Genomic DNA, 21,190 nt, shown 5'->3' on the forward strand with positions numbered 1-21,190 from the left:
GTTTGCAGTACACCACGTAGACATCCAGCGGCGAAACGATGCCATACGGCTAAACATATCATCGCTTGTCAGATCAGGCAAGGGTCCAGAGAAAACTACGGAGTCCGACATGGTTTTGGCAAAGTTACACACCGATGCCACACTAACTTTGGTGACCTCCGATTGGCGTAACCGGGTGTCATTACCGCCGACATGAATAACAATCTTACCGTATTTACGATTATCTTTAGCCAGCAGTTTCAAATTTGCTTCTGTGTCGCCCGCTCTGGCTCCTGGGAGGCATTTTACTACGGTCGCTGGTGTCGCTAGCTTCACGTGTCTGACTACGGAGCTGCCAATGATCAGAGTTGGTTTCTCAGCGGGTGTGTCATTGAGTGGGGAAAAACGATTAGAAACGTGAAGCGGTTTGTGGTGTGCCGGGACAGCGGACTTGAGCTTAGGACTACGTTTCCTACGAACTGTCACCCAGCTACCCTGACTTCCCGGCTGCTCGGGAGCTGCTAGGGGACGGCTAGCAGAAGCTACACTAGCAGCTATATTATTGCGGTCCGCACCGGCTAAGGGAGCCTGGCTAACAGCTAGCGGGGTGTTTTCCATGGTGCGGAGCTGCGCTTCCAATTCAGAGAGCCTCGCCTCCAAAGCTACAAACAGACTGCATTTATTACAGGTATCGTTATCACTAAAGGAGGCAGAGGAGTAACTAAACATGTGACACACTGAGCAGGAAAGAGAAGGAGAGGAAGAGGGAGAAGCCATGCTAACTGCTAAGTGCTAGGCTAGCGGACAGAGATAACAGATTAACTTAGAATTAAGTACTGAGAGGGTGCGTGAAGAAAACGAGTGTATGTTACGATTCAAATATTACCGCTACACACAGATTTAATGAATATCAAATTAGATGGAGTGGATAAGCTACAACAGTCACAGAACACAACACAGCGCTACAACAGGAAGTGACGCAATACGCTCACCGTAACGTCAGACGTCAGCAGATCAGCCAAAGATTAGCAGGCAAAACCAAATCAAAGCTCAAGACTTTTCTGTTTGCCACTGCTTTCCTATTATAGCTTATTTTAACTTGTTTTCAATGCAAATTGTAATTTTTATATATATGTATATTTCTAATTTTCATTTTCTTTTTTATGTTTTATTATATTTGTCATTTTAATTGTGCTCTTTTATGCTTGTCTGAATGGTTAAAATGCTTTTAATGTTTTAATGTAAAGCACATTGAGTTGCCCTCGTGTATGAAATGTGCTGTACAAATAAAGTTGCCTTACCTTGCCTTACACAGTGTGACTTGCTGTTAGATCCTGGTCCAGACTGATCCACTCTCCATGCTCTCGGCAAAATGTATAGTGAAAAGAATTTCATTAAGTTTAAAACAATGTTTTTCAAATTGTGCAAATATGTGCAACTATCTGTGCAGATGCACATATGGATCCTGCTGCTGTCTGATGCTGCAGGTATTAAAAAACTCTGAGAGAAAAGTTCTAAACGGCTGGAAGAAACAAACTTCAGCTCCTCTTAACATCTTGTGGGGAAAAAAACTCAGATTGAATTCATTATTGGTGAGTATCAATAATCTTTAAGCTGTTGGAATCTGTTTTCATCACAGTACGGTTTTATTTTTATGGACATCAATCATTTTGTAGCATGATATTTTTGAAATTGTATAGCAAAGTTCGTGAAAAAGATATTTGTGATTTTTGCTCACGAACTGTACATTAAGTATCCCTGTGATGTTTTTGGATGTATATTAACACTGAAAATGTGGAAGAATCCTTCCATAAATCACATCTACAAGTACCGCTGCTTGTCTAATGTAACGGTTCGATTCAACTTGTGCTGTGTGCCACACGACTTTTACCAAAATGTGACTGAGGTGCGCCTTCAGACTTAAAGCTCACACATTATGTTGCCGTCAGATTAAAGAAATGGGGAGCACATCTGGGGCTTCAGAGTCACTTTGGCTGTTCTCACATGTACAGAATAAATGGATGGGATTTAATGGATACAGATGCACATGACCACTTTAGTGACTTTCGCTGCATATACATTATATACAGCTCTGTTGCTGATTTTCCCCAAATTTAGGGGATCATATTGATGGTCAGATTATGTCAGCCTTATTTACTGACAGTGATACACATATTCTCCTCTTCCACACACTGTATCCTCCTCCACTCCTGCTGAGCACACTGCTACTGTCTCATCTCATCTCATCTGGTGCTTCCTTTCTATGATTTTAAAGATAGTGTTATTGTTATTAAGAAGAAAATTTAGGTCACTCAGTCTGAATGGATGTAGCTTTAGTCTTCATTATGTTGTACTGCAAGTGTGTAAGAACACAATATCCTATTCCTAGTTTAATATTAGTAAAATTTTCAGACATATTAATCGATTAAAATTGTTTGTTGTTAACTCTTACTAAAATCTGGTAATACAATAACGTACAACACACTGGGGATACACGTTCATGACCGGTCACCTATAAAAGAACGTTGAAAGCAGTGTTAGCGTCTGGAATTACCTTTAAAAAATTTATTTTATATATATATATATATATATATATATATATATATATATATATATATATATATATATATATATATATGTGTGTGTGTGTGTGTGTGTGTGTGTGTGTGTGTGTGTGTGTGTGTGTGTGTGTGTGTGTGTGTGTATAATTCTGAATATATGGAATGAAAGTCAGAATATATGGAATGAAAGTCTGAATATATATAATGTTCAGACTTTCATTCCATATATTCAGAATTTCATTCCATATATTCAGTTTCATTCCAGATATTCAGACTTTGATTCCATATATTCAGATTTTCATTCAATATATTCAATTTCATTCCATATATTCAGACTTTCATTCCATATATTCAGACTTTCATTCCAGATATTCAGACTTACATTCCATATATTCAGATTTTTGTCACAGTATTGCAAAGACCCAGGCGCGGACAGAGAGTCAGGACTGCAAGGTAAGTTTCACAGCTTTATTGATGGAACACACGAAACACTTGTGGGCCCCACTTGGGCTTGTAAACCAGAATCCAAGTTTCTTCTCGAGGCAACAACTCCGTGGCTGCTAATAACTGAGAGGGAGACTAATAACAAAAAAAAAAACTAATAACTAAACTCTCCCTAGAACAAGTGAGCTAGGAGCGGGACTACCGGAAACAGGACAGTATTTACACTCAAACGTAGTAGACAAAAAAGAACGGGAACGCAGTTGACACCAGGGTGCAAACGGAAAACAATCGACTAAGCAAAAATGCCGAGCACAGTAAGGATAACTAACAGAAAGCAACGCAGATAGCGTGGAATAAGCAAAACTAATTTCTGGAAAGTTCGGCTGGCAAAAGAACTAAGCTAGGAATACCAAAGGCTTAACTGGGAGCGGTCTAGGAGAGCGACTGGAGCTCGGAGGCAGGAGGAGCGCCGTATCCGTGGCGGTCCTGGGGGAGATGGATCCCGAGGTTCCGGTGGCTGACGTACGGTGTCCAGGAGATGTCCAAGGCGAGTGGTATGGAGTGGGTCTCTCGGCTGGGGCGCGACAGACCAGGTAGGAACAGGTACGGCGACGAAGGAAGGCCAGGCGACCTACACAGAGAACAGCACGTTAGATAGAACGAAGCGGTCTGTACAGAAAGTTTACCAGGCAGAGGTGCGTGACTAACGCGACATCGTGCTACGGTCCAGCATCAAATAGTGTGTGGAACCCTTCTTTTATGGCTGGAGGAGGAATGTGGAACAGGTGAGCCATTACCCCGTCACAGGTGTCCCCTGCCAGCTGATGACCTGATTAAGTAAAGGAGACACACACGCTCACACCACAGTCACGCCCACAAACACACAGGAAAGAAAAAAAAAAGGAAAGCCTGCCACTTAGTCCGTGGAGGTGGAGGCCCTGACAGTACCCCCCCCTCCAGGTGTGCCACCTGGCGCACGATGGAGTCTGTCAGGGTGACGCCTAGTGAAGTCCGTGATCAAGGAAGGATCCAGGATCAGGCGTCTCGGGACCCAACTCCTCTCCTCCGGACCATATCCCTCCCAATCCACCAGGTACTGAAGACCACGGCCACGGCGGCGCACGTCCAGCAGGCAGCGTACAGAGTAGGCAGGGGCCTCATCAATCATCCTGGGAGGTGGAGGGGGACGGACAGGGGGGGCCAGGTTGCTCTCCAGAACAGGCTTGACTTGGGAGATGTGGAATGTGGGATGGATGCGCATGGTGGAGGGCAACTTGAGGCGCACGGCACTGGGGTTGACGATTCTATCAATCACAAATGGCCCAATGAAGCGAGGAGCCAGTTTTCGGGATTCCACCCGAAGGGGAAGGTCCTTTGCCCGAAGCCAGACTCTCTGTCCAGGCGTATATTCAGGGGCTGGAGAGCGACGGCGATTGGCCAGAGCCTGGATCCGACGGGACGAGTGGGTGAGGGCCCTCCAGGCCTTTTTCCAGGTCTGCTCACATCTTCGCAGAAATGCCTGGACTGAAGGCACTGCAACTTCTTCTTCTTGGGCAGGGAACAAGGGCGGCTGGTAACCTAAGCAACACTGAAATGGAGAGAGACCCGAGGAAGAGTTAACCAATGAATTGTGAGCATATTCCACCCAGGGTAACTGTGAGCTCCACGAAGACGGATTATCTGCAGCTGCACATCGGAGGAAATTCCCCAGCTCCTGGTTTAGGCGTTCAACCTGGCCATTGGATTGGGGGTGAAATCCCGAGGTCAAACTGACAGTTGCCCCCAGAGCATTGCAGAAAGCCTTCCAAACTTGCGAAGTGAACTGGGGGCCTCGATCAGACAAGATGTCCGTAGGAATGCCGTGAAGATGGAACACGTGTGCCACCCTGATGTCCGCCGTCTCCTTGGCCGAAGGTAACTTGGGAAGGGCAATGAAATGGGCAGCCTTGGAAAAGCGATCCACGATTGAGAGGATGGTGGTATGACCATTAGAGGGGGGCAGGCCGGTGACGAAGTCCAGAGCTATGTGCGACCAGGGACGCCTGGGTATGGGTAAGGGCTGCAAGAAACCAGGACTGGGTCGATTGGAAGACTTGTTCCGGGCACAAACAGGGCAGGCAGCAATGAACTCACATGCATCCCTCTCCATGGAGGACCACCAGAAGCGTTGACGGATCACTCGTAGCGTTCGAGAGACTCCGGGGTGACAGGTCAGCCATGTGGAGTGGGCCCATTGGAGAACTTGTGACCGAACACTCTCGGGAACAAACAAGGTGTTCGGGGGACTGGGATTCAGCTCTGGATGCCGGGTCTGGGCTTGTCGCACGAGAGACTCAATCTCCCAGGTGAGGGAGGAGATGACACAGTTGGTGGGCAGAATTGTCTCCGGTTCTCCGGCAGGTTCTTCTTGCGAGTGCAGTCGGGAGAGGGCATCAGGTTTAAGGTTGCGGGAGCCAGGCTGGTAAGAAAAGGTGAAATTAAATCTTCCAAAAAATAGGGTCCATCTAGCTTGGCGAGAGTTCAGGCGTTTAGCGGTTCGAATATATTCTAGATTTTTATGGTCTGTCCAAACAACAAACGGCTGCTCTGAACCCTCTAGCCAGTGCCGCCACTCCTCCAGGGCTAGCTTGACAGCCAGCAACTCGCGGTTGCCAATGTCATAATTCTTCTCAGCGGGGGACAACTTCCGGGAGAAAAAAGCACAGGGATGAAGTTTGTGATCAGAGATGGCTCGCTGGGAGAGGATGGCTCCCACACCGGTGTCGGATGCGTCGACCTCCACGATGAATTGCAGCTTTGGGTCCAGTTGTACTAGAACTGGGGCTGTGGTGAAACGTTGCTTTAGATCTAGAAAGGCACTAGCAGCAGCAGGAGTCCACTGGAAGGGCCAGGAGGTGGAGGTCAAGGTGGTTAAGGGGACTGCCACCCTGCTATAGTCCCAAATGAAACGTCGGTAAAAATTTGCAAATCCCAGGAACCGCTGTAGTTGTTTACGAGTCTCAGGTTGGGGCCACTCCTGTACTGCGCGCAGCTTCTGGGGATCCATCCTGACCTCACCCTGGGAAATGATGTAACCTAAGAACGATACTGTGGGGACATGGAACTCACATTTGGTTGCTTTCACGAAGAGACGGTTCCTCCCTAGGCGTTCCAGGACCTGGCGGACATGCTGGACATGGTCAGTGGGGTTCTTGGAATAAATGAGGATGTCATCTAAGTAGACAAAAACAAAACGGTTAAGCATGTCACGGAGCACATCATTTATGAGGCACTGAAACACGGCAGGAGCATTTGTGAGCCCAAAAGGCATTACGAGATATTCAAAGTGCCCTTGGGGAGTATTGAAGGCAGTCTTCCACTCATCTCCGTCCCGTATGCGAATTAGATGGTAGGCGTTTCTCAGATCTAATTTAGTGAATATAGTAGCCCCATGTAGTATATTAAAGACAGAAGAGATCAACGGTAAAAGATACTTGTTCTTTACCGTAATGTTGTTCAATCCACGGAAGTCAATGCAGGGTCGGAGAGTGTGGTCTTTCTTGTCTACAAAAAAAAATCCTGCTCCAACAGGGGAAGAGGAGGGTCTTATGATTCCAGCTGCCAAGGAGTCCCGAATATATGTTTCCATGGCCAAGGTCTCGGGTTTGGACAGGTTATAGAGCCGGCTGCCAGGTAAGGTTGCACCAGGCAACAGTTCAATGGCACAATCATATGGACGATGCGGGGGTAAGGATAGTGCCTTGTCCTTACTGAACACCTGGGCCAGATCATGGTACTCCTTAGGAACCTTAGATAGATCAGGACTTTCCAGAGGGCGGCAGGAAACTGATGAGGCAGGAGTCAGGGCAGACCGGAGACAGTTTGTATGGCAAAGGGGTCCCCAGGCCAACACTTTTCCCTGGGACCAATCGAGGTGGGGGTTATGAGCCTTGAGCCAGGGGAGTCCGAGAACCAGGGGAGTGTTGGGGCTCTGGATGACAAAAAACGACAGGGACTCCTGGTGGTTACCAGCCAAGACCAACGCGAGGGGAACCGTGCGGTGGGTCACCCTGGCGAGGTGCAAACCATTCAGCGCCTTAGCCTCCAGAGGAGAAGGAAGACGTTCTGTGTGGAGCTGTAACTGTCGGACTAGGGCCAAGTCAATGAAGCTCTCCTCGGCACCAGAATCCACCAGGGCGGTCACTTCTACGGACTGGTGGTGCCAACTGAGGGAGGCAGGGAGCAGAAAACAACTAGGGGGCTGCATGGTAGTGTGGCTCACCCGTATTCCCCCCATTACGGGTGAGCCATGTCTTTTCCTGGCCGGGTAGGACAAGAAGCTAGGAAATGGCCCATTTTCCCACAGTACAGGCAGGCAGGATTCTTCTCCTGAGGAGTTAGATGAGCCCGGCCTAGCTGCATTGGTTCCGGCTCAGGGGCAGGAACCGGTGGGCCTGTTGACCTATGCTGGGACTGTCGAGTCATCCATGTCGGGGCAGCGGGGTTTTTGAAGCTGCGTTCACAGCGTCGCTCCCTCATTCGATTGTCCAAACGGATTGTGCAAGCGATTAGCTGGTCCAGGTCACGATCTTCCTCACGGGTAGCCAACTCATCTTTGAGGGCCTCATTAAGTCCATGGTAAAAGACTCCCTGGAGGGCCTCATCATTCCACCCACTTTCAGCGGCCAGGATGCGGAATTCCACTGAGTACTCCGCTACGCTTCGGGCCCCCTGGCGGATGGAAAGCAGGCGGGTGCCGGCCTCCTTGCCCTTTATGGGATGGTCAAAGACTCTCCTCATCTCATCAATGAATGCCTCATAGGAGTAGCAAACCTCAGTTCTACTCTCCCAAACGGCTGTGCCCCAGTCCCTGGCTGAACCCTTAAGCAGCCCTAGCAAATAGGCTATACGAGAGCGATCTGAGGGGTAAGTGTGTGGTTGCATTTCAAAAACTAGGGACACTTGGGTAAGAAATGCTCGGCAGGAACCTAGATCGCCGCCATAGCGTTCAGGGACGGGCACAACAGGCTCTCGAACCATCTGAACCGCTGGCGAAGCCGAAACGCGGGAGCTAGCTGCAGGTGAGGACTCCAGCGGCCCCAGAGTAGTAACCCTAGCTATCTGGCCGGACAACTGAGCAACTTGGTCACCCAACACTCGGTTCTCTTCAACGAGGTGTCTCAGCAGCTGATCATGCTCTCCTAGCAAGGCTCCCTGATGGGTGACGGCAATCCTAACCTGTTCGGGGGGGGGCAGCTGCAGCGCCATCCTCCCTGTCCGCTGGGTTCATCCATATATTCAGATTTTCATTCAATATATTCAATTTCATTCCATATATTCAGACTTTCATTCCATATATTCAGACTTTCATTCCAGATATTCAGACTTACATTCCATATATTCAGATTTTTGTCACGGTATTGCAAAGACCCAGGCGCGGACAGAGAGTCAGGACAGCAAGGTAAGTTTCACAGCTTTATTGACGGAACACACAAAATACTTGTGGGCCCCACTTGGGCTTGTAAACCAGAATCCAAGTTTCTTCTCGAGGCAACAACTACGTGGCTGCTAATAACTGAGAGGGAGACTAATAACAAAAAAAACTAATAACTAAACTCTCCGTAGAACAAGTGAGCTAGGAGCGGGACTGCCGGAAACAGGACAGTATTTACACTCAAACGTAGTAGACAAAAAAGAACGGGAACGCAGTTGACACCAGGGAGCAAACGGAAAACAATCGACTAAGCAAAAATGCCGAGCACAGTAAGGATAACTAACAGAAAGCGACGCAGATAGCGTGGAATAAGCAAAACTAATTTCTGGAAAGTTCGGCTGGCAAAAGAACTAAGCTAGGAATACCAAAGGCTTAACTGGGAGCGGTCTAGGAGAGCGACTGGAGCTCGGAGGCAGGAGGAGCGCCGTATCCGCGGCGGTCCTGGGGGAGATGGATCCCGAGGTTCCGGTGGCTGACGTACGGTGTCCAGGAGATGTCCAAGGCGAGTGGTATGGAGTGGGTCTCTCGGCTGGGGCGCGACAGACCAGGTAGGAACAGGAACGGCGACGAAGGAAGGCCAGGCGACCTACACAGAGAACAGCACGTTAGATAGAACGAAGCGGTCTGTACAGAAAGTTTACCAGGCAGAGGTGCGTGACTAACGCGACATCGTGCTACGGTCCAGCATCAAATAGTGTGTGGAACCCTTCTTTTATGGCTGGAGGAGGAATGTGGAACGGGTGAGCCATTACCCCGTCACAGGTGTCCCCTGCCAGCTGATGACCTGATTAAGTAAAGGAGACACACACGCTCACACCACAGTCACGCCCACAAACACACAGGAAAGGAAAAAAAAAAGAAAAGCCTGCCACTTAGTCCGTGGAGGTGGAGGCCCTGACAATTTTCATTTCATATGTTCAGATTTTCATTCTATATATTCAGACTTTCATTCCATATATTCAGAATTTCATTCCATATATTCAGTTTCATACCATATATTCAGTTTCATTCCATATATTCAGATTTTCATTTAATATATTCAGTTTCATTCCATATATTCAAAATTCCATTCCATATATTCAGTTTCATTCCATATATTCAGATTTTCATTCAATATATTCAGTTTCATTCCATATATTCAGATTGTCATTCCATATATTCAGACTTTCATTCCATATATTCCGATTTTCATTCCATATATTCAGAGTTTCATTCTATATATTCAGACTTTTTTTCCTACCGAGCCCCGGAAGGTCAGTATGGTGAAACGACAATGGAAGACACCCACCCGTACGACAGTTTTATTGAGTTTTATTTTGAAAACGGCCTAAAATATAAAGACATTCAAGCAGTGCGATGCACGAGGAGTCTGCCATGCAGACCACCGATCCTGATCCCGGTAAGTTTATTTCTCCAACACCCTGCTGTTAGCCCGCTATGAATACACCAACTACAGTAGTCCCACATTAATATTATGAAGGCTACACCAGCTAACGTGGTAGGGACACAGGATCAGTGATCAGAGGTTGGCGTTGAACTGTTGTTTGCTATCCCGTTAGCCACCGCTAAGCTAACAAACTATAAAATAATTCCTGATAAAACCTGAGAAAAGCAGCAGCAATATTTCATTACAAGACCTGTATTCAAAACTTCCCACGTTGTTACACAATGGCTCATTAATCATATTACTGAACTATATGGTAATCATTGAAATTTCCCTAGAAGAACCAATAAACTATTTGCAAACATTATCATTAATGCAAGTCTAAAACTAATTCAAATGATCAAATTAACACAATGAAGTAAAGAGTACTGGTAATTTGCAGCTATTTTTATCATTTTGAGGTAAAATGCTGATCTTGAAGTGTCAGCTTTGCAGATGTGGAAATTCAATGCATTGATTTCTTATACTAAGATTTTTTTGGGTTCTTTTCAGTTGTGCCTCAAATAAAACGAAGCATTTAGCACTGTTGGAAATTATTACAGGTATTTTTTGTAACACCTTCCAACATTGTATGGACAAAGCAATAATTAATCAGTTAATGGAGAAAATTATTTGAAATACAGATGCTATCAATAACATTTCTTATTCATTTATTTAGTTGTCAGCCTTGGATGATGAGGTCCAGTTACCAGGACCACTACTCTGCAGCTCACCGATCCCATCCTGCAGCTCATCTATGTTGTCCTCCTCTCAACAGACCAAATCAAGTAAGATCTGTTTAGACTATGCGAACATGAACATGATCAATATGTTAACTTTCAGCCCATCCTAAAATCACAAAACAGAACATTTACTTTAACTGTGCTTATGAATATAGAAAGTGATTACTAACAACTTATACCTTTTTGGGTGCTTTTATGCAGGAAAAACTAAACAGGATGCTACTGTGGATCTGCTCTTCAGATTAGCTCTGCTGTGATTACCGTAACTATCTGCCTTCATCGCAGTCACAGGCAATGGCGACTACGTATGAGAAGACAGGTAATAAGCCAATTCGGAATCTTGCCGCGCGCAAGGTATGCTGGTCCCAGTCAAAGGTCGGGATACCCCAGATCATAAACATGGCCGAGTGCGACGCAGATATTAATTACTTCGAGCGTTGTAAAGTCGATGCTTTAAAGGAATTTTGTAAGCAACGAGGATACAGTCTTATCGGGAAGCGAAAAAAAGAACTGGTGTCCCTTGCTTGGGCATTGTCATTTCAAAAGGCCCCAATAGTTTTAACAAAACAGCAGGAAAGGGAGGCTGTCAACCTTGATTATAAATCCCTGCTCGAGATCGATGTTGACGGGTGTCACCTGAGAATTCCAGATCCCTTAGAGCTCAGAGAAGGTTGGGAGAATGAGTCGACAGCAGCAAGTAAATGGCCACCCTGCATTTACATAGATATCAATAATTATCTGATTAGCAAGGACGAGCAAAACTTGCTAACGAGACTTGCTAACGACTACAAAGAAGGTAATAATTTGTCAGTCAACATGACATGTAAACAGCTTTTAAACTAAATGATTTTGACATTTGTGTATTATTTTTGATTTGCATTTATTTTTTCACATGTCCTTAATATCACATTAACATGTGACATTAAAGATTTTCATTTTTTAGTTTATTATCACGTTAATTATTATAGGCTTACAGATTTTACAAGATAAAAATACATATTTCTTGAACTTGCTATCTTTCATTTTATGAAATCTGCATAACAAACATATTATTTTTCTTTTCCAGGCATTTAGCTATTTTGCTTCACAAAATGTTTGGCTGAAAGAGGTTTTCTACCATGAAGTTTCTAAAGATTCCCAGATATCCTACTTGAAATGTGACTGCACACCATCACAAAGACTCAACAGTGTTCCACACAACTTATGGGTGTGTTTTGGAAAAGCAACTGGTACCATATACAGTGCTTATTGCACTTGTTTTGCTGGGTACGCTGACGTTGTCTTGATTGTATATAGTACTATTTACATAGGTATATATAGTTTTTATCCAGTTTAAGTGCAGAAAATTTAGGCCTACAGAACATATTGTTTATTTATGTTTTTTGTGTGATTAGGGCTTTATTTCTGTTTCAGACTTGGTTCAACATGCAACCATGTTGCTGCATTGTTGTTTAAAGTAGACTATGCCTGGCAGCATGGATTAACCAGTGCACACAAGAAGGCATGTACCTCCATGGAAAATCAGTGGCTCACACCTGTGCTGAAGACCATGGAACCAGTTAAGCTTGAAGACATGGTTTTTGCGAAACCACATTATACACCTAAAAGGCGAGATGTGAAGCAGGGGTATGCTGTCCACAAACTGTTCTCAGTGAACCGCAGCAGACACCAAGAACCTGCAATGTCATTAGATGAATTTGCTGCAGTCCTCATGCCAGACTGCCCCTCTGCTGTGGCCTTTCAGTATGCCATTCCTGATGCCTAACCCACATATAAAGTATACGATGACATAAATGTTGACTTCAATGAAATGTGCTTCACTTCAGTTAACCCCCCACCTACTTTAACCAAAGTTGCAGAAAACTATACCACAGCTGAGGAGTTCTGGAACAGCCTACCACATTATTCTGCCGTGGAGGTATCAAGCCTTGAGGCAGCAACAAGGGAGCAGGCTGTATCAGAACTGTGGAAACAGCACAGAAACGGCCAAATAACAGCATCAAAGGCTCATCATGTGTGGACCCGAATGAAAAATCAGGATGCTAAAAAAAGAGCTATGATTCACTAGTATCTTCCATTACTGGAAAGGCCTTTGTTAATCCGAACATACCAGCACTCAAGTATGGAAGGGTAAACGAACCATTTGCTGTGGCAGCTTATATGTCATCACAAAAAGCAACCCACTCAAATCTTAAAGTCTCACAGTGTGGCTTATTTGTGATGCAAAACCACATATTTGCAGCTGCTTCCCCAGATCGTTTAGTGTCGTGCTCCTGCTGCGGAGAAGGACTTCTAGAAGTGAAGTGTCCTTTGTCTGCTGCCAATCAGCCTGCTAATGAGAAGCATGTGACTTATTTGGAGATTGTTAATGGAAAGACATGTCTTAAGCGAATGCATGAATACTATTCCCAGGTGCAGTGTCAAATGGGAGTCACAAAACGACTTTGGTGCGATTTTTTTGTGTATACCAAGTCAGACTATTTTGTAGAACGAATCCTGTTTGATGAAGCTCATTGGTTGGAGTTACTTACTTCAGCTGCAAACTTCTTCAAAACCTGTATCTGCGATGCACTTGTGAAAAAAGAAGTTAAGTAGCAAAGAAATTAACTTCAGGAAAAATACATTTATTTGCAAAACATTTAATTTGGCGTTTTAACACAGCAAGGCGAAGAAAATTTGAGGTTTCCAGTTACCAAAAAAAAGAAGCCCAGTTTACTTTATTTTTCTATAAAGTTTATTATATACAAATAAGGAGTATTTAAGGAGATGTTTGGCTTCCTGTGGGATAATTTCATATAATAAGAATTTAATAGTTCAAATGATTTTCACTGTTAAAGTTGGCCACTGGAAAAACTGTAAATAAAAACCTAAGAGTAAGTGTATAAATTAACGGTAGGGAGAAAGGAACTTGAAACAATGTTTATTTTTTGGCCTACTTTGAAAGGAACTGCACAATGTGAATCACACATTCATAAGTATTGACTATGAGTATATGACAATTATTAGAAAGATGTAAAAAGAAAATGCTCAGTGTGTGTCTCTACTGTTAAGACTCTCCACATTTTCAATGCGATACAATATATTTACACAATTAGAGGTGGCAACAAATTACAAAGTGCTGCACAAATGATCAAGATATCATCAAATAAGTGAGCCATTGTTACTGGCAGTGTTGAACTCAAAATGTGGAACCATTTTAGCCTGTTGATGGCACGCTCTACGTGAATACGAACATTTGCCACTTTTTTGGTCTGGGCAACATTTTGTGAGCACATTTGCTCCAAGCCTGAACTGGGAGGTGGAATTACTAAGTTTGCCATTTTGAAAAGTAGGTCTTCTTGTATTGGAAAACCACGGTCAGCCATGATAAGATCGTGCGGGTCTACCAAATCTAAAAACCCTGATTGTTGGATAATTTGCCTGTCTGTTGTACGGCCTCCCCATGCTTTAGACATAAATGATATGTGACAGTTTGGTGCAATATCAACTAAATATTTCAGGGTATTATGTTTCTTGTAGTCAGACCATGTAGCTGCCTGCAGCTTTCGATCTCTGGGCTTATCAATGAAAGTCTCACTACAGTCCAGTATGCACCTTAGGTTGGGATATTTCTCCGCAAGACTTGCTGGTAGCATTGTGCGGATCAAGTTTTTGTCTGGCCAAATAACAAGCCCTCTGAGCTGAACACTTAGGAACTTAATCCATGTAGTTAATATTGTGGAGCAAGATGATGCACTGATAGAAAATATGCTGGCCAAAAATTCATTTGTTAGACCTAGCCTGAGCTTCATCAAAACCATAAGGAACTCTGCCTTTATGCTAAGTTTACGTGCTGGTCCTGACTTCTGTGGTGTTTGAACAAATTTTCTAATTTTAGAAGAAATAACTTTTTGAGTTCCAGCCCAATACCTAATTTTTGCTGCTCTTGGAGTCAGGACCTGAAGCAGTTTGTTGAAAGTTCCTTTGTTTGGAAGACCGGTGTTTAGTTTCACTGACCTGTCATCTGAAAGAAATCTGTCTGTGAAGTACTTTTTGTTGTCAGCATTAGCGCAAATTGTATTGTCCATCATATCTGCTAGACTAATACCACTACAAAAACTTTCGTCTGATTTTATCGCTAACATTTTCAGTGTATTTTCCAGTTGAATTATTTTATTACTTAGCCTAGCAATACAATCACAGTTACAGTTTGATTGACAGTTAAATTCACCAGTTTTTGTGTAAGTATGGTCCTCATGAGCTAGAATTGTCTCTACATCAGTTCCAGGGTCACTCCCACTGGTTATGGGGAATATTCCTTGCTTGGGGGCTTGAATCTGTGCATCTTCTGTGCTGGGGCCAATTCCAGGGTCACTCCCACTCGTTTCCTTGCATGGGCCGGGATTCTGTACATCCTCTGTGCTGAAGCCTACAACAAAAACAAATATATATATATATATATATATATATATATATATATATATATATATATATATATATATATATATATATATATATATATATATATATATATGGATATAGATATAGATATAGATATATAGATATATTCACATATCCACACACATTGTATTAATAGATTGGAATTATTATGTTTGACTTTTTGTACTTTGGAAGTTGAATTTCTGCCTCTTCGATGCAACAGATGTACGTGGTTTTGGTGGTGCCCGTTTCTTTCCGGTACTAGTTGATGGTACTGGGTATCCTGAAAATAAAAAAGTATATTATGCATATAAATAACATGTATACAGTTTCTGGAGGTGGGAAAATGCAATATACTTTGAGGTATGGCAGCAAAAATATTTTTGAAATGCAAACCTGTCTTAAGGACCAAACAAGAAGATATTGAATCCAGCCACCCCCAAATCAAAAGTGCTATACAGATCACATTAAGGCTACCCTTTAACATTTTCAGCGACCACTACATTGCAAAAGGCTATGACACTTTACCTAGATTCAGTGTAGGGTTTGGAAAGGAGGTGGAAGGTGCACCATCAACAAAATGCATGGAACATACTCGGCTGTTCTTGTGTGGTGCCCAGTTTTTTCCTGTTTTTAATGTTCTTCCTGTTCATCTGAAATAAATAGAAAAAAGAAGATAAACTTAATGAAAAGGTGTATAGTCCATACAGGCAGATACAATTATATTCAAGTATGTCCAATATGGGTCATGCAAATGCAAACTTGTAGTGCTACTACAGGCAGAGAAACTACTGTATAATATTTACATATTCCATGGTTATAAATTAGTTAGCAAAATATATGATCTTATGTCAAACTTACTAATTTAATCCATTCGGCATGACGTTCTGGATCTTTTCTTTCAGTAGGAAATGTGACAAGTACATAAGGCGGGTCACATATACAGCGCGAGGTTCCTTTATTGCACTTGTGAATAGGGCAAAACTCTTCCATCCACTTCTTTAGCCCACAGGTACCGTTGTGGCGGTCGCGCACTGAACAATGGGGACCTGGCATATTGCCTTAAAAAGACTTTAAGCAGCATAAACGTAATAGTCGCTACAAATAGCAGGTCATTCCACTGGGATAGTATGGCTTCGTTCAGCTTTGTTGCTAACGTAGCGTGGGATGAACTCTGACCCGGAAGCTATTGAGGGATAAACGCGCATGCGTACTGATAATTCTGATTTGGCTTATTGTCAGAGATGTTTTGATTCTTAACACTGAACATGTTAGCGTTAGCTACTTAGCTTCGACTACGTTTGAATGCATTACATAGCGGTTAAACAAACGCAATAAGTTGATGATAATATCTATGTTCATCTTTATAGTAGTGGTGGGACGCGATTAAAAAATTTAATCGAATTAATTACCGGCTTTGTAATAAATTAATCGCAATAATTGCAGTTCTGTCAAATAGCAATATTTGACACAATAAGTGAAGTTTTCCAATTCAAATAAAATTGTGGTTGACAGTTGAATCAATGAATAGACATATACGTGTTTATAATTTAAAATTTATTTGAAAAAAGGAAAATGGGACATATAGAAAAAAGTGATTTTGATGACTTAAAGCCTGAATTTAGTTGTTTTTTCCACTGTATGGCACATAAAATCAGCATAAGTAGTTCAAGGAGCTTCAGAAAGTTGAAAATCCAGAGATTCATTTTGTTTTCATCTTTTCTGGGTCTGATAAATGGTGTAATTTTGATGGTTCTTTTTTATAGGAATAATAATTTTTATTTATGTAATTTTTTATAAACAAAATTTTATAATTAAGTTATTAAAAGAGATATTTTTGTTGTTTAGGTTATTCCTCCTCCAAGGAGGCAGAGCCTCGACAGAGTAAAAACTTAAACCACAAAAATGTTTCATTTCTATTTATCTGCATTTTTCATCTGTCTGCTACATTCACAGATTACTGCAAATCCAAGTGCAATTATAGTGATTTTATGCAACATTTTAAGACTTTCTGTGAACTCAAGTACTGTCTAGAAAAGTGGTCTATTATGGGATGGCTACACCGTTAGCCGTTAGCATGACTCGTAGCTAATGTTAGCTCTGGTGCTAACAGCAACATGTCTTACATTGAGGTGATACTGTCGGCTTGAAGTGATGCAGTGATCAGAAAACTCTTTGTTGTACAATTTGCACACAACCAGGCTTTTATCCAAGCTGCCATCGGGAAGATTTTTAAAAGAAAACCTTCTGTCCAACAAGCTCAATCTGGTCTTCCTTCACTGTTCACCAGTGCATGACTTCACTCAGTGGTTCCTGTGCTTCTTCTTCATGGCTACAAACAGACTTTAGGTTCATTACTGCCACCTACTGGGCTGAGTGTTCATCAGAGTTACCAGTGTGCCAGAAATGAGGGAACTGAGGAGGGTGAAATTAATTGCGTTATTATTTTTAACGTGTTATTTTCGCTGTAATTAATTAATTAATCGAAATTAACGCGTTAAAGTTCCAGCCCTACTTTATAGATGGTCTTAAGGCTAATTGTGAGGCAGAGGTCAGCTGTTGCCTGGATATCCGCAGTCACGCCACTGGTGGGACACACTTGTACTGGATTTCAGTTGAAGGCTGCTGTTCTGTCCAAACTGTCATGAGACATTGACATTTTTATTGTGATATACCCACCACTGTTGTTAGCTTTTGTTTCAATAAATTGTTTGAGATGAGGAAATCAATATTGCATGTTTCTACTTAAATGCCCTACTTTCATGATTTGATATCACCATAGCATGAACTTTTTACATTTTCCATAAATTTCACCCAAAAGTTCAATAACTGTTTGTGAGCAGTGTATGTATAAATGTCATGTAAGCACACTTCAATAATATATCTGCTACAGTAGTACAGTTTATCTATCTAGCTTGGTGTGATATGTTCAAAAGCACAACTAATTATCTGTCAAAATGTGTGTAACCGAAGTGTGCACTGAACACTGAATAAAGTCTCTGTAGATTATAGAGAAAACACGCATCTCTCATCACAAATTTCTGTTTATTCACCCAAAGTGCAAGAGTAAATAACTAAAACGTAAAAGAATTTACAGAACAGAAGATTTTTTTCTAGAAAAGGGCAAAAGTAGTGGACAGTGCAGTTTATTTCTGTGACAGTCGCTTCAGCACCGACACCATGCATCCCATCCGTCCAACCAAGGTGTTTGAATTTTCATCCATCTTCTGGATGTTCTGGAGCATAGCAGAGGTCAGGTCTTGGTCTCTGGATGTTCTGGAGCATGGCAGTGGTCAGGTCTTGGTGTCTTCTGATCTGTTCCAAGAACTGTTCCTCTGACCTGTCCAGATACTGCAGCAGATCCACAGTAGCATCCCGCTTCATTTTTCCTGTATAAAAGCACCCAAAAAAGTACTAGTTGTCATTAATTATTTTCTATATTCATAAACACAGTTAACTGAAAGTAAATGTTATATTTTGTGATTTTAGGATGGGCTGAAAGTTGGGAGGGCAGTTATTTTAACTTTACCCTCAAAGAAGTGGATTATCTTGTTAATAGTGCTGCAACCTCACTGCGTTTGACACTTGATAATGTTGCATCTTTGAAAAAGAAAGTTATGTCTCAGGGAGGACCTGCTCCTTGGTACAATTCCCAGCTATGGACTTTAAAGCAGGCATCATGAAAGCTGGAAAGGAAGTGGCATTCCACTAGTTTAGAGGAAGTTTACGTAGCTTGGAAAAAATAGATGGACCTTTTCCTCCCAGTCGCAGATCAAGTATAGTAAGGGCAATGCAGAGTAGATTGGCAGGAATGGGCACCTGGAAGCAGTGGGCGGGAGGAAGGTCAGCAGCAGCATCCCACAGATGGAGATTAGGCCAGTTGGTGGGAGAACAACCACAGATCGGAAGCATCCAGCTCTGGGACCAGGGACACTCGGAGAAAGGACACAGTGAGAAACAGAGTGAGTGTAATGCAGTAATGGTATATATAGTAAACACATAGGTAGTTAGAGAAGGGCTCAGTGCATCAAGAGAGGTCCCCCAGCAGCCTAGGCCTATAGCAGCATAACTAGGGGCAAACTAAAGGGATGTCAAGAGGAGAAGTCAGTTGTGCAAATGAAAACACCAGCTCACCCCGTCAGGGTCCCCCAGTTAGCCCTAACTATAAGCTTTGTCAAAAAGGAAGGTTTTAAGCCTGGTTTTAAAAATAGAGAGGGTGTCCGCCTCCCAAACCCAAACTGGGAGCTGGTTCCACAGGAGAGGTGCCTGATAACTGAAGGCTCTGCCTCCCATTCTACTTTTAGAGGTTCTAGGAACAACAAGTAAGCCTGCAGTCTGAGAGCGAAGAGTTCTGCTAGGATAATATGGTACTATCAGGTCTTTAAGATATGATGGAGATTGGTTGTTAAGAGCTTTATATGTCAGAAGAAGAATTTTGAATTCTATTCTAGATTTAACAGGAAGCCAATGAAGAGAAACCAGTATAGGAGAAATATGATCTCTCTTGCTAACTCCCGTCAGTACTCTGGCTGCATCATTTTGGATCAACTGTAGATGTCTGAGAGAGCTTTTGGGACAACCTGATAATAAGGAATTACAGTAGTCAAGCCTAGAAGTAACAAATGCATGGACTAGTTTTTCTGCATGAAACAAATCAGCTAGCCAGACTGCAAGATGGTCTTTAGGACATAGAGACCTGTATGACCTGTAATTTCCTACTAATAAATTCAAATGACTGAAGTCATTGTATTTGGCCCCAAACATCTCAGAAATTCACTTTCAAAGCATATAGTTACTCTGGATGGCATTACTTTGGCTTCCAGTACTACTGTTCAGAACCTGAGTTATTTTTGACTAGGGCATGTCCTTTAACTCGCACATAAAATAGGTCTGTATGACTTCCTTCTTTCACCTGAGAAATATTGTAAAAATCAGGAACATCCTGTCTCAGAGTGATGCCGAAAAACTAGTCCATGCATTTGTTCCTTCCAGGCTTGACTATTCACGTCACGCCCTCTGCCCCTAGATAGTGGCAGGTTTTCTTCCCTCTTTACCTCCTCCCTCTATATATCTCTCTCTCAGATAAGCATGTGTGCGTGGAGCTGGAGGGCAAGTGTTACCTTTCTAATCAATTGGCATTAGCGCGTGAGCAGGTAGGAGCAATCAAGACAACTACCTCCTCTCCCATACAAGCAGACGCTGCACACCACTCTACAGCAGACCGTTGAACAGCCACAGTCAGTAGTGATCTCCTGTTCTGTCTAGCTCCTCTGCGGCTGCAGCTAATGCACTGATTGCATCAACAGGAATCCTAGACAGCTGCAGACCAGCCACCTACCTCATCAACCTTTCCAATAAAGACCGGTTTCTCACTCCACTCCCTGCCAGATCATAAACGCAGCTCTCGCTGTCAGTTTGTCTCGGCTTTGCACATTTTGTTTCTTGTGTTCTCAAACCTGCTTAGCACCTGTTTACTCTGCCCACAGATCTCGTGACCGCACTGTGGGGATCCTGCCGCAGTCCTGCCTGTTCTAGCCGTCCGCTGAAAAATCCGCCCACCATCGGCTCTGTCCTGCTCAACCGCTCGCCGACCTGTCCGGATCCACCTCCCTGCAAAACCAGGACCCTGGACTGCTCCTACCTGGACCACTGGGGTTCCCCCCGCATCCCCAAGAGGACCGGCTTCTCCCTCCTCTGGTTCTCCGCTCTGGCAGTCACCGCCGCTCTCTGCCAGCCACGCCAGACACTGCTAGCCGCCGCTCTCCGCCGTAGTTGCACCAGACGTGCGTCCTCCGGACCGCTGGTCCCTCGGAGCCTGCCTTCCTCCCTCCCTCCCTTCCTATTGTGAGTTTGGCCTTTGTTTAGTATAGTTCTGTTCCTAGTTTCTGAGCCTGACTTTAGTTATTTATCCTCCTTTAGCTTGAGTTTTCATTTGTTAGTTATTTTAGACTTTTCCCCACCATTCATATTTTATTGTATCTAGTTTCTGGAAAATAAATTGGTTACTATTTGACTCTGCCTGCTCTGTGCATCCTCCTTTGGGTCCACAACCGGCCATGACACCGTGACTGCAGCACCTGCCCTCAACAACCAGCCTCATGCCACCTATCCCCTACCACGGTCGCCCCGCTCTCCGTCTGTATTCTGT

At 43.4% G+C, this 21,190-nt stretch overlaps 1 protein-coding gene across 5 annotated transcripts in view; it reads left to right on the plus strand.

Annotated features, from left to right (window-relative positions):
* dok4 (docking protein 4) overlaps positions 1-21,190 on the plus strand; it is a 133,936-nt gene that overhangs the window by 61,497 nt on the left and 51,249 nt on the right. The window contains exons 3-4 of one of the 5 annotated variants that reach the window (XM_055012078.1): positions 10,560-10,668; positions 10,825-10,942. The exons of 2 other annotated variants lie outside the window; for them this stretch is intronic. In XM_055012078.1, the coding sequence (XP_054868053.1) occupies positions 10,931-10,942 (12 nt within the window). In that variant the 5' untranslated portion in view covers positions 10,560-10,668; positions 10,825-10,930. Of the gene's footprint in view, positions 1-7,360; positions 10,444-10,559; positions 10,669-10,824; positions 10,943-21,190 lie in introns of those variants that run through there. 2 more of the 5 variants (XM_035951215.2, XM_055012073.1) reach the window with 2 other exon arrangements.

Source organism: Amphiprion ocellaris, chromosome 1 (assembly GCF_022539595.1).
Source record: "Amphiprion ocellaris isolate individual 3 ecotype Okinawa chromosome 1, ASM2253959v1, whole genome shotgun sequence".
Lineage (NCBI taxonomy): Eukaryota > Metazoa > Chordata > Actinopteri > Pomacentridae > Amphiprion > Amphiprion ocellaris.